The following is a 13693-nucleotide window of genomic DNA, read 5'->3' as shown; positions in this document are numbered from 1 at the left end:
CATCCGGTCTTAAATGTAAGACACATTTTATAATGTAATTTACACTACAGAATAGGTTGTATATTTAGAACTATATATATAGGGAAAATGACCTAAAAAGAACCATGAAAATACTAAATTTCAATTTAGGAAGTTAGCAATTCATAATGCTGCAAAGAAAAGGAAAACTTTTTGAAATTAAATCAAAATAACAAAAATGCCCTGTTGGTAATTTTTATTCTAAAATTAGTTAAATGAATTGAAAATTTGTTATTAGCAACCGATGTTTATAAATTAATCATTTCCTCAAGATATGATGTTTTCCTCATTTTCTTAGATATTTAGGTTAAAATTATAACTTGTTAATTTTTATTTCAAAGTTATTAATATATATTAAAATGTAGTTAATACTGAGTTCAATTTGGAAGTGGCTTGGAGCCTGCCAAATTCAATCCTTCATATGGTTGGCTTATAAAGGAGAGCTCCTCCCACATGTTGAATGAACCCGCCGACACTTAGCTGTGAGCGCGAACTGCGAATTATGCGAAGGAGGGATGGAGGACATAAACTATATCTTCAGACAGTGCCCCTTGGCTGTTGCCTACTGGAAGCGCCTCATACCAGAGAGACACCTCAGTAGTTCTTGGGGAAACCGATCAGTGATTGTTGCCTACGTAACATAAACCCACGTCGAGCCAACCAGACCTGGATCCCGAGATTCGGCATCCTCAATTGGAAGTTTTGGGAGGCTCGGAACAAGCGATAGTTTGCTAGAGAAGATTTCAGACCGGAAGAAATTATCGCTGCCACCGATGCCATCGTTGAACATACTGCTAAAGCGATGGACCTCATATTTCCACTCAAAAAAAAAAAAAAAGCGATGGACCTCATAGCTGACATTAATTTTCCTACTTAATTCGCACTGTTTGCCTACCGCTTAATTTTGTTTTTTTTCCCTTACTGTAATTATTCGGGACCTCTTTTGACTGTTTAATAGAATTTCCATTTTCCACTCAAAAAAAAAAAATGACGTGAAAGAGTGGTGAATGAAAGTTATTGATACCTATTAAAATGTAGTAATAGTGACCTTATTACTTGCTAAACTAAAGTTGTTACTCACCTATTAAAATATAATCAATACCTATACAAAATATAGGAATGACATAAAAGTGTGACCTTATTACTTGCTAAACGAAAATTGTTAATACCTAATAAAATACAAAAGATATGAATGACCTACTAAAAGAGTAACCTTTGTTATTCACTAAAAAAAAGTTGTTAATAGCTATTAAAATGTAGTTAATATCTACACAAAAGTTATGGATGACCAATAGTTAAAACTAAATAGTTAACTTATACAGGAGTAATATTTTACATTATATTGATGACAAAACATTGGTGGCCAATGGTCATCTTTAATTTTGATACAAACCACCCAGGAGTGAATGCCACTTCCACTACTTAAGAAAAGAAAAAAAATCTTCCTGCCGGTTGCTTGCAGGTGTGGGGTGCCGGCGGGACGTTGCTGGTCAGCGACAGGGTTTCGGTAAAGGGGTTTGTAATTTTTTCTTTAAATAAGAGGCATTTTGTATATTACCTTCAATTTAAAAATCCAATTTAGATTGAGGTTGCTTTGTGTTATTTCCAAGTATTAGCTTCTCTTATTGTTATTTTGCATTTTCACGTCTCCTTTTCTGTCATTTTCCCACACACACATACATACCTATCATTAAGCGGTGTACGCTTCGTCTCATCTCATACGGCAATTTTTACAAATGCGAGCCACTCAAGTTGGGAAGAAGATAATGGCGAAGGCGAGATGATGGTATACGTGAAAGAGTTAAATCAGCCCGAGTAGAAGATAATGGTAATATATGGGGCAAAAGTGTTGCTGCCTTTAATGCCTGCTGTTAATGTGGCGAGACCGATCGTAATAGTTGCTCCAACAAAGTGGTTCGGTCGGCGTTGAGTGGCAGAAGAAGCAGTATTGTGAGTATGGTGAGCTCAGCCGCCGCAGCGGCCGCCATAGCTTGTGCTTGTGCTCGTGCTTGTGCTCAGGAGCCGCCTCAACCGGAGACTCTCTCCAACATACCTCAGACACTTTCCGGTGAATGTCCGTCGCCCGGCAACTGCCGGAAACCCAAAATCCAAAGACCTAAGTCCAGAAAAGCCGAATCCTGCACAAGCAAGTGCGTCACCACTTGCATCCAAGGCGGCGACGGTTCTCCCGGTGAAGGCCCTTTCAATGTCAGAAGGTACAAATCTGGATTTCTAAAATTAGAAAAATCGAAATCGAGCATAACTGGATACGCGCACATGAATAATTCGATAGAAAAATAACTGGAATCTAGTCTGCTTTATTTCGATACAGAGTGTTATTTACTTGGTGGATCAAACAAAACATAATTTTATTTAAAAAAGGTACAAAGACAGACATATTTTCAAAAACACAAAGCGTAAAAAATCTCAAAATTTCCTGATAAACATTGAATATCAGATTGTAGCATGTGGAGATTTATTGAAAGATCCTACTGTGTGTCAACATGTGAATAAAGGCTGGGTTAGTCATTGACTAATGAATTGCTTATCTGAGTCTTTGGTCGAAGATGATGGGGAGAATTATAACTATATGCAAACTCATAGGATAATTCGCATTAGAAATAATTGAATTCTAGTCTACTTTTGCTATAATGCATGGTGCTTTAACTTAGTTGTCTTGGGGAATATTTGGGTTTATCTCTCTCAAGACAAAAATGATGGGCACGATAGAGTTTTAGGTAATTAGTTAATAGATTGATGGGAATATGTAAAATAATGCCTGGATTTACTTTTATTTATAATCCTGACTGAACCGAAGTGTGAGCTTTTGAGTAGCCATACAAGAATTTTTAGAGTACAAAACATGAGAAACATGGCATCCTTTGTGCTGTTTGTCAAGATGCTGATCGCTATTTTGTTTTCCAAAATTTTTGTAGTACTTAGAGCTTCGGTTTTATAGAAAAGAATTGAGGGTAATATTTGTAATACGTGCCTCAATTGCAGTGAATTGGGGATTTTCAAACTAGTGAAGATGTTACAAAATTTCTATATAGCTAGAACTGCATTAAAAACCATTTGCATGATTTTATTCAATAGGAAAGAAGATCAACAAATTAGAAAGCACAGGTTAAAGAGAACGATACAATACCATGGAGAATAAGGACTATCCCCAAAATTGCAAAAGTCAAACCTTGAGTATGGTGAATTAATGTTTTTTGGTGAAAGGCAGCGATCGCAACTGATTGGTTTTTTTAGTGAAATCTTCCTTACATGGTGAATAAGGGTTTTCTTGAAAGTTGAAGCTCACACTGAAAGGTTTAGGGTCGGTGAGTCAAGTTTCTCCTTAACCGTTTAAACTTAATGTTGTAAATATTAATGCATCTTAATCAAACGCATCTACTATAAATTTTGTAAGTTAGCGGAGTCAGATTGCTCAAGATGTAATTTGAGATTTGAAAGATTGAAACAGTAAATTTTAAATTGGACATTTATAAATCTATAAAAAAAAAAATCCTAAAAGTAGTTTTTTCTATGTTTGGTATATGCTCCCTCCGGACTTATATAAGCATCTTCTAATTATCTCATCAGAATCAAAGAAAGGTAATTAAATCATTGATATTGCCCCTTTAAAAGTTCCCGGTGCCCATGCTTAAACTAGGATTATCTCCAAAATAGCAAAATTCAAACCCTTGTTACAAGCTTGAATATGATGAATTAGTGTCGTTCTTTATGAAAGGTGACTCTCAAGCTGATTAGTTTTTGAGTCAAATCTTTTTATAGGATATTAAATTTGGTGAATTGGGGTATTTTGAAAGGTGAAGCTCATACTCAAAGGTTTAGATTTCTCAAATAGGGCGAGTCAAGTTGTTTCTCAACTGTCCAAATTTAATACTGTAAATGTTAGTACATCTTAATTAAACACAACTAGTATGCATTTTGTCAGCTAGCGAAATCTGATTATTCATGATGCAATTGCAACCTCAGACCCTACTCATAAAATTGTAAAATGGTAAAATTAAAAAAAATGTAATTAATAATTCATCTTTTCATACAAAACAATTTATAAAATGAATTACCAATTTCTTTAGGATTAATATAATTTTTTGGTTCTTGGAATTTATGTCTATTTTAGTTTTAATCCCTCAAATTTTAAATTCATGGTTTTAGTTCCTGAAATTTAGTCCGTTTTAAAATGTATGGTGATAAAATTTACTAAAAAGTCATAAATAGTGTTGAAGTCAGTGATATGGACTCATCTAATGGCACATAGTTGGATCTTTTGTGGATAACAAAAAGGTAGGAAAAAAACAAGTTCTCACAATGCAGATATCTAGTCCCTCATTTTTTCTTCCTCGATGTTTGTTTCAAGAGCTATTCCTACATTGCAGTATGTTATTCACATAAGATCCAATTAGATGTCATTTGGTGAGTCCAAATCACCACTTTTAATGTTATTGATGACGTTTTAGCAAATTTTAATACCATTACACTTTTAGAAACTAATGTTTTAAGACATTAAATTTTAAGGACTAAACCCTGAGCTTGAAATTTGAGGAACCAAAACAAAAATGTGTTCAAATTTCATAAACTAAAAATTATATTAAACTTCCCTTTATATATATATATATATATATATATATATATATATATATATATATATATATATAGAAAGTGACTTATACATAAATAGGGGTGAAAGTGTGTTAAACCCTTATCAAAGGTCTATAGCATAGCCTACTTTGAGCCTAGCGCCAAACTCAAGTTCAAGCCTCTTGCCTTGCCTAGTTAGGCCCAAGCATATTTTCATTAGGCCTAGCTTAAAAGATTACAGGCTTGACCTTGTTGGCGTTTGTTTTTTAATTTACATTGTTATGCATAATGTAAATTAATTTTATAAATTATATATAAAACTGCTAACTTAGCCTTAACCCTAAGTTTTATAACACCAAAATTCTAACACTTTCATTTATCAGTTATTCACCTTTCACTCTTTTCTCTGTGACCACTTGAGATGGTAATACTAGCTCACTCCCTCTTGCCTAATTTGCCTTGTTGACTAAAACATGATAATTGTTGTAAATTTGTTTTAGTGATACCCAAATTAAATAATAGGAATAAGGTGTAAATTTGGCTTGAAAGTTTTTATTCATAGCACTAAGCACTCAAAAGTTTTTTGGATGCAAACTTGCTGCCGAAAATTTAGAATCATAGCAATTTTGTCTCTTACCATTAAAAATTATTAGGCACAGATGGGACCCCACCCCTTCGGAAGTCAATGTCATTATTTTAACTGTTAACATTAGTTTTTTTAATGATAGGAGGCAAATTTGAACCTAAAAAACTTTCAAGTACTTGACACTTCTAAATAAAAACTTGCAGGACAAATTTACATCTTAAATCTAAATAATATTATAATCATAGTAGTAGGAGTTTGCCATCTTAGTTTTAATTGAAAAAGGAAGAGGTAAAACATGTAATGTCACTTATTGTGATTAGTTGGTTTTAGAAAAATTCATCTTCCTGATTTAATGCAGGCTTTTAAATAGACTTGAGAAGTGATTTAATGTAGGCTTTTAAATAGACTTGAGAAGTTATAATGTAACTGGAAGTCTATATATTTTAGTCAATTTAATTAAGGTCCTACGTTTTAAATAGGGTTTTAAGTTTCTGTAATAGGCTCAGGCCTATTTGGTGTTTAGAGGATAAAACAGGGGAAGCATGATAACTATTGTGCTGCTTATCAAGATGTTAATCACTATTTTGTTTTGCGAAGTATTTAGAGTACTTAAGGCTTCGGAGGCATGTCATATTTCCTCCAGCCACTCAAATTGATGCAGATATATGTGCAAAATTTGTGACTTTCATACTCCCTTTTCTAACGTGAGAACCAGATAAACGGCTTGTAGAGGTTCAATATATTAATTTAGTTAGTTATGTGTATTGGTTTTCATAAAACACTACCTTTAATTATTGGCTAAATCATATAAAAATTCTCTAAACTTCATGTCATATATAAATAACCTCATTAACCTTTAAAATTTTACAATAAGCCCTCCTAAACTTTCAAGTCTATGCACGACCCCAAACTATTAACTTTATACTCTCTTAAATTTTATTTTTGTATGCACATAATTCCATCACATTTTAAATTATATACAATTATACATACAAGCTCCTTAAACTTTAAACCATTGTTATTTAATTAACAAAACTCATAGAGCGGAGTTTTTTAATTTTGGGAGGTCTATGGAGGTTTTTGTATTGTGGGAGGTCTATTGTAAGGTTTCAGAAGTTTAGAAAGGTTACATATATAAAGTTCGGAGGCTTTGTATAATTTAGTTTTAAAATCATCTTCTTGGACCTACTCCTCAATCGAAAGCCCTAGGACTGGTAACGCCATCCGAGTTCAATCGATACGGGTCAAAAAGGCCCGCTACCCGTCACATTTATTTACTTTTGTTTTTGCATTTTTTTCTTATGCAATATACTATTTTTTTTTAATAAGGTTAATATAATTTTTTGTCTTTAAAATTTGGGCTTGTTTTTCCTTCAAATTTCAAACTTATAATTTTAGTCCTGAGAAATGTTACTATCTAAAAGTATGACAATGTTAAAATCTACGAAAGTATCACAGATGGCATTAAAGTGGAATCACCAAATGGCACTAAGCTAGATCTTATATAGATAATATAGAGGAAGAAGGAACAATTCTTTAAAGCACAGTTGTTTAGGCCACTTTTTTCTTTATTGTTTGTTTGAGAAATTATCCATTGCATTGTGTTTTGAGAATTGTTCTCTATATTGCGTTTTGATAACCTATTCTTTTTTTCCTATTATCCACATGAAAATCAATCAGGTGTTATCTGCTGAGTCCATATTATCATTTTAACGTCACTTATGATATTTCAACATATTTTAATACTGTTAAACCTTCAAGAACTAATATTTTAAACGAATTAAATTTTAAGGACTACAACTAGAAACAAAATGGATCCAAATTCCAGTGACAAGATTATATCAACCCAAAAAATATAATAAAATCCTTAATTTTTCTTGGAATACTTTATTAAAAACAATAAATAAGTCCTATATGCAATTTTTTAAAATTTTTTTAAATGAGATATGACATATAATAATATAATTATAATAATTAAAAAGATTAAAAATAACAAATAAATGTGGGTTGTAAGCTTGGCAGTGGGGCCGAAAGCCCTTATTCTAGGTGAGTGAGTTGGCTTTTAGCCAATATGAACATGTTATTTATAGGTTTAACACATATTATCAACTTTAGAAATTCCCATAATATGTTATTTAAATTTGAAAGCATTGGTCAAACATATAATTTTGCTTTACTTAAATTAAGTAGAATTTTCATTACATATATGTGTTACTTCTTGTCTTTAATATAAGAGTTAGTTAACTAATTTGAATAGATTAAAAAAAATTAGTTAAGTTAGTTATTTGTAATAAATAGATGTTGTCTTTTTTAAAATAATCTTACTAATTAAATGTATTGGTTAGAATTATTATTATTATTATAACGACTAGTTTGGGAAAAAAAATAGATTAATATGATAAACAAAGTGGATTGGAATTTTATATTTAGGATCAAAATAGAAGTTAAACAAGCTCTTATATTGAGAATTGGAGGTAGTAATGTATAAAGTTTTCTCCAGTTAAGATGGAAAATGCCGGGTATAAAGGGTAGCAATTTGTATGAAGTAAAACTGAAATATTATTATTATTATTACTACTACTGTTATTACTGCTATTGAGAAGATCAAGGTCTCAGTTATTTTCTGAATTTTTCAGACCTCTGGTTGTTTTCAAGCAAGGGTTTCGAACTCGTCAATACTGGTAATCGCTTCAACTGTTGCCATTTAATTTATTTTCATTGACACAATGTCCAGTATTATTAGGTAATCCTGCAGTTTAAAATATAAGAGCTAAATAATTAATACACATGTTAGAAATTAATTAAGTTTGTTATTTGCAAAAAATCTGTATTAATTTTTAAAAAATATCTTTTCTTAATCAATTACATTAAAAACTACTCATTTAGTGCAAAACTTCCTTAATACATGCAATCAATTGGAGAATTTAGCAAAAATATTATAAAATTTGAAAGATAAAGTGAATTAAGATTTTATATTTAGGATTAAAATAAAACCTTCTTTTATTAGCTCTTATATGTTTAAAACAATAGGGAGTAATTAGAACGTTGCGATTAAATTGATCGTATCAATCAAAGGGCTTTTTGGTATTTTTGCACAAAGATAGGTGGTTAAGTTATGATGTTCACTCAACGTTCCTTGAAAAATTATTGACGACTTCATTATGTTTTTCGTACCAACTTGCTCCTTTTATATTTGAACAGAGATCTTTTTGTCTCCTAAGAATAGTAGTCATTAAGTTAATGATAAAAATAGTATTGGACAAGAACAAATAAACATGATTGTAGAGGATTCCATTATCTAATTTAAAAATGCCAGATGTGTCCTTTAAGCTTGGCAAATTACAAAGTAAAATATGGCTTGCTTAATTATTAATTATGAATTGAACCTGGATCATCTTCCCAAAACGGAAAATATTTTAGACTTTTATTGTTGAGTCAAACAAATTTTTATCCTCAGCTAAATATATTCTCGTGCATTATACAAAATTTGAGAAATAGGTCATATTATTCTTCGTTACCTGTAAAGACCAAGATTTTTTGGCCAGCCTTGTAAAGACTAAGTTTACTATTAATATATACAGACCCTCAAATTAGCAATGCTAATACGTATGGTCCAAGGTGGGGGAAAAGAAGTCTATTGAACGAAAATGCATTTATTTAATTTACAACACAGTTGTAAATTTTTAAACGATAAGTTGTAAATTCTGAATAACTTAAATATAAATTATATAAAATGAGTTGTAAATCATACAAAAACCCATTTTTATGGTATAATTTGAATTTGATTCACAACTAATAATATGGAATTTATAATTCAACCTCACATCATATGCAAAAATTGAGTAGGATCTTGAGACTTGTATCATTTTACAAATGTAAGAAACTTGCGTCTTTAATTTTTAGGTGAGGGATTTGGTTGTCATTTTTCCTAGATATATTAATTCTATAGTGAAAAGAAAATTATAAAAGTTTTATTTATTATGACTTTGCATATTTATAAGATGGTAAAACTGGACCATCCATATTTATAAGATGGAAGGATGATTAGATATCAACTATTTGTAATTAATCATAAGATTATAAGATAACTCTTACATTGATTCATCTAATTATACTTTGCTCACTGTGCAGCCTGGTGGAGTGTACAGATATATGCAATTTGATAGGTGATGGTGACGATGGACCTTGAATTTTGTTTTTGTTTTTCGGTTGATAGCACCAGCTATTTAAAAATTAAATATGGTTTGTCATGCTTCAGTTTCTGTGAAAAATGTTCCTTATTTTATCTTGGGAAAATATTTTTAAAAAAAACCTCAGAAGTCAGAAATCGCATAATCCCAGAATGAGAAATTTCTACAGCCAGGTATTGTTACTTTTAGCGTAGTCAAAACTTGTTAAAATACAAAAAACAAACTTAATAGTAATTTTCAAATTCTTTTTTTATGTCATTTTTTCTTTTTATATTTTTATTGGAAAAAAACATTCCAACAACAACAACATAAAATTCTTTATAATATCCTAGTCAAACAGGAGTTTCTCTAATTTATTACATTTCCAAGATAAAAAACTTTGTTGATGCATTGAATGAAAATATTTTTATGTTCATGGAACCTGTATGACTTCTAGACTAAATGAATTTAATGTTCTAATTAACGGTGACTCATTCTTGCGTGTGACCCAGTAAGGTCACATAACGTTTGCAGTGGGTCCAAATTAAAGTGGTAAAAGATGAAAGGTCTTTCACAAGTCTCGGAATGTCATTTCTTGATATCTCAATTATTAATAAATCTTAAAGGAATGTTTAGTGGAAGGTGATTACTGGTTAGAAAGTGTTGTGTTTGTGGATGTAGTTTTAAGGCATTTGATTACCAATGACAACTTTATCTAATCTGTTCCGATATCAAGATTGGCATTTCTTTTTTGTCTTCTTTTCCATTTCCTTCCTCCCTTGTCTTGTGTTTGGTGCTTTCAAGGTCATTGTATAGCACACTTTAGCTCAGATGATCAATTTTGATAGGATTAAGGTTTGATTTTATCCCAGAAGTTCTCGCACATAAGTTGTTGAGTATTCAAAAGTTTTGTTGAACAAATATCACCTCAAAAGTATTTAAAAAAATAAGCAAAATTGCCCAAACTGTTTAAAAACTAATGTTGAATATTCAAAAATTAACATTGACCATTTATATTGTTAATGGTGACGGGTGATATTGCTCCTTTTTCAACACTTTCAAGCAATATGATCCAACAAAACTTTTAGATATCCATAGTTCCTACGCAAAAACCTCCAGAACAAAACTTTGATCCATCTTGATATACTCCAATATCAATGTTAATCCCTGCTTATATAACTCCACATATATGGATTTGGAATAATGGTCTCAAACTCTATGGAAAGAAAAAAAACAAAAGAAAAAAATTGTTGCTCAAAGCACTCATCCCAATACATACAACTTTGGCATCAATTTGTTGAAGACTTTAGGAGGTAGACATCATGAAAGTATAGCAAAATTAACTTTATTTACGCAGAAGGTTTAAAATGGTTGGTGCAGTGCATAGGAGAACCACTTCACAACATAGTAAAGCAATTGATTACACCTTCCTTAAGCATACAGTACCCATTAACATCATAAGTCTGCAGTTCTAGAATAATGACATAATTTTTTTTTTTTTTAAAAAAAAGGTACTTAACATAATAAACAAGTTTGTTGAGCCATGAGTAAATCCAGCCTTTATGATTGCAAGAGAGACTACCAAGTCCATAGAAGGGCCCTCATCCTTCCAGTTTGCCGTTGAATTGGCAGCAGAAGAACTTAGTAAAGCCTACTTGAAACAGCAGCAAATCCAGTTACAAAAGCTTGCTGCTGCTGATGTACTGGCTTTGTCCTTTTCAGGTTCAGATAAAAAACTTGAAGAATCATTCAAACCAGCTTTGTCCTTTCCAGGTTCAGAAAGAAAACTTGAAGAATCATTCAGAAATGGAGAAGTTCGTTGTATTCCATCCACACGCATTCTTGAGCTCTTATTTGAGTTCACTAATGCAGAAGCTGCACAAAATTAAATTCATAATCATGTTGGTGTTAACTCAACAAATAGAATTATAAAATTATTAGAGGTGACATCGATTGAAGTCTTTCTTACCAGAAAATGGAATGCAAATAGGCTTAAATCTTTTGCTTTTAACTGCTACAAGACCAGAAGCACTTCCAACAACAGAAGCCATGCAAGGCTGAATCTCCCAGGGAGAAACTCTCCCTGGCCTTGGAACCATTGACGGTTCCTCCCACTTGACCTAATGTAGGAAGACATCGTGTATGTTTAAAATGAAGATGATGCAAGTCATAGAAGAAACATTAGACATGTAATTGAGAACAATGTCAGACCTTCAACATCCTCCACTTGGATTCGGGCCAATATGGGGAGAAATCCCCAATACCAATAATAGTGCCGAAGAAACTGACCAAAAAAAAACCATGCAACATTAAAACACAAATACTAAATGAAACATGACACCCTTTAACCATTATCACAACTTGCAAGGATATGCCAACCTTGTCTCAAGCGAGTCCTCTCTCTGAAATCTCATCTTGAACCTCATGCCAACATGAACGTTATTGTTCACTGCCTCCAAATATTTGTTCAAACGAATCACAAACTGGCTAGCCCTGAATGATATAGTAACCAAAATGTTATGTTATATATGCTAATGATTGGCATAGCACAAATCAAGGTGTGCACAAACCTAACCTTTGTTTGTAATAAACTGTAAACATAGTGCCAGTCATGACTGCATGTGATGCAGTCGCAAGTACTGCTAGATGCATATTCTGGTTTGGCATCCCAGATGAAGGAATAGGACTCTGTTGGAAAGTTGGAACTCCATGTGTGCTGGTAATAGAGGCCATTACCATTTTCCAAATTGAGTGAATTTCATGTTTCTGTGTTTCAGGTGGGATTGGATCTGGAACTGTTGGATCAGACTGAATAAACCCGTAAAATGCACCTTTTAGTTATAAGGACATATTTAAAAAGAATAAGCAACTTAAAGTTCTATGTATGCCAATAGGCTATAGAGAAATTCTATTTAGATCCCTCATTTTCTCGTTAACCTAACATATTGAATAGACTTGAAGTAGGAAAAATAGAAGGCATAAAAAAATTCTCACTTCTGTGTCAGGAATCAGAGTGAAGCCAAAGTAAATTTCAGCAGTATTTGGTTCAACCTACAAAATAAGTAATTTCATGATAAATACGCATAATGAACAAGATATTTTATAAATAAGATGAAAGGAGAATAGCAACAAAACATCCTCAGTACCAAAGGCTGAATATTTATAACTCTGCATAGAATCTGAGAAGGAAGATTAGGATGAGCAATTCCATGGTGGCACTCCTGCTTTGTAGAAAAATTCAGCTGCAAAATTAGAAATGAAAAAATTCTTATGTAAGTGACATGGGAGAGAAAGATATCTTGGTGAAATTCGAAAGCAACTATGACTTTGAAAAATGACAACAATGATGCAGAGAGTAAAGATTACCTCTTCAATATGTCCCTGCAGAAAATAAACCACCCTTTCTCCCTCTCGGGGGATATCAACCATGAGCCTTTCACATAGGTTCCATAGTTGTTTGTTTTGATCATATCCTCTCAAAACTACCAAACACACAGATTATAATGGATAATTGTGAGTTGATATTCCCTTGTAGTGGTTGTAAGAGAGCATGAAAATGAAAGATGGTTAAAGAAGCATTATTATTTTGCATGAATATTTCAAATACTCAATGACCAATAAATGAAGAGCTAAATTTTACAAATAAAAAGGTCATTATGGATATTAAACTCTCCCATTTCAAAAGAATACCCAGCATCAGAAATTGCTAACAACCCACACATTTTCTTTCTTTACTCAACCTTCTTAGTAACCAAATAAAGCAACAATTCATATTAAGAAATCTAGTTATTGACCTGTTTCCCCATGAGAACTTGTTAGACCCCTGAGATCGCTCCCATGGTGTGCACAGAACAACATGCTAACCATTTCAAACAAGGGGAAAAAAACCCGAAGTCCAAGGGTACAACACAAAAGCCAACAACCAAAGAGTAGCTTACTCCTTCCACGTATTAGCTTGCTCACCAGCCAAAAGTTGAAACCAATCATAAAACCCTCACACTAAATTTTTTTATAAGCCTCTTACTAAAGTTTATTATTATAAAATAATCAACAACTACCAAATAGAACAATTGAAAGAATATGTGCCGCATGGAAAAACAAATAAAGAAAATTACATAATACCTGGAGTCGTCGACATGAATGATCTCGATAATTCGATTCTTAGCTGGTGTCTCAATTGCGAAGAATTAGGGTTTTCCGAACTAGTGAAGATGGCACAAAATGTTTATTTAGTTAGAACATCACATTAAAACCATTTGCATGACTTTTTTCAATAAGAAAAAGGACCAAAAAAATTTTTAAGAAAAAAAACACTTGTTAAAGAGAACTA

At 32.1% G+C, this 13693-nt stretch overlaps 1 protein-coding gene and 1 long non-coding RNA gene across 2 annotated transcripts; one reads left to right on the top strand and one right to left on the bottom strand.

Moving 5' to 3' along the window:
- Positions 1-717: 717 nt before the first annotated feature.
- On the bottom strand, positions 718-976 carry LOC114718010 (uncharacterized). Its single transcript, XR_003737771.1, has 2 exons — positions 866-976; positions 718-826 (listed from the first exon to the last, which is right to left on the bottom strand). It is a non-coding gene; the product is annotated as an uncharacterized LOC114718010 (long non-coding RNA).
- A 755-nt stretch (positions 977-1731) lies between these two features.
- Positions 1732-10234, top strand: LOC114718009 (uncharacterized). The gene is made up of 3 exons (XM_028903253.1): positions 1732-2234; positions 7831-7875; positions 9326-10234. The coding sequence occupies exons 1-3, from the start codon at positions 1975-1977 to the stop codon at positions 9381-9383; spliced, it is 363 nt and encodes a 120-aa protein (XP_028759086.1). The 5' UTR covers positions 1732-1974; the 3' UTR covers positions 9384-10234.
- The last annotated feature ends 3459 nt before the right edge of the window (positions 10235-13693 follow it).

This window comes from Neltuma alba, unplaced genomic scaffold (assembly GCF_004799145.2).
Source record: "Neltuma alba isolate B1F8T4 unplaced genomic scaffold, ASM479914v2 tig00011790_pilon, whole genome shotgun sequence".
Taxonomy (NCBI): Eukaryota; Viridiplantae; Streptophyta; class Magnoliopsida; order Fabales; family Fabaceae; genus Neltuma; species Neltuma alba.
This window is presented reverse-complemented; position numbering and strand designations above follow the sequence as displayed.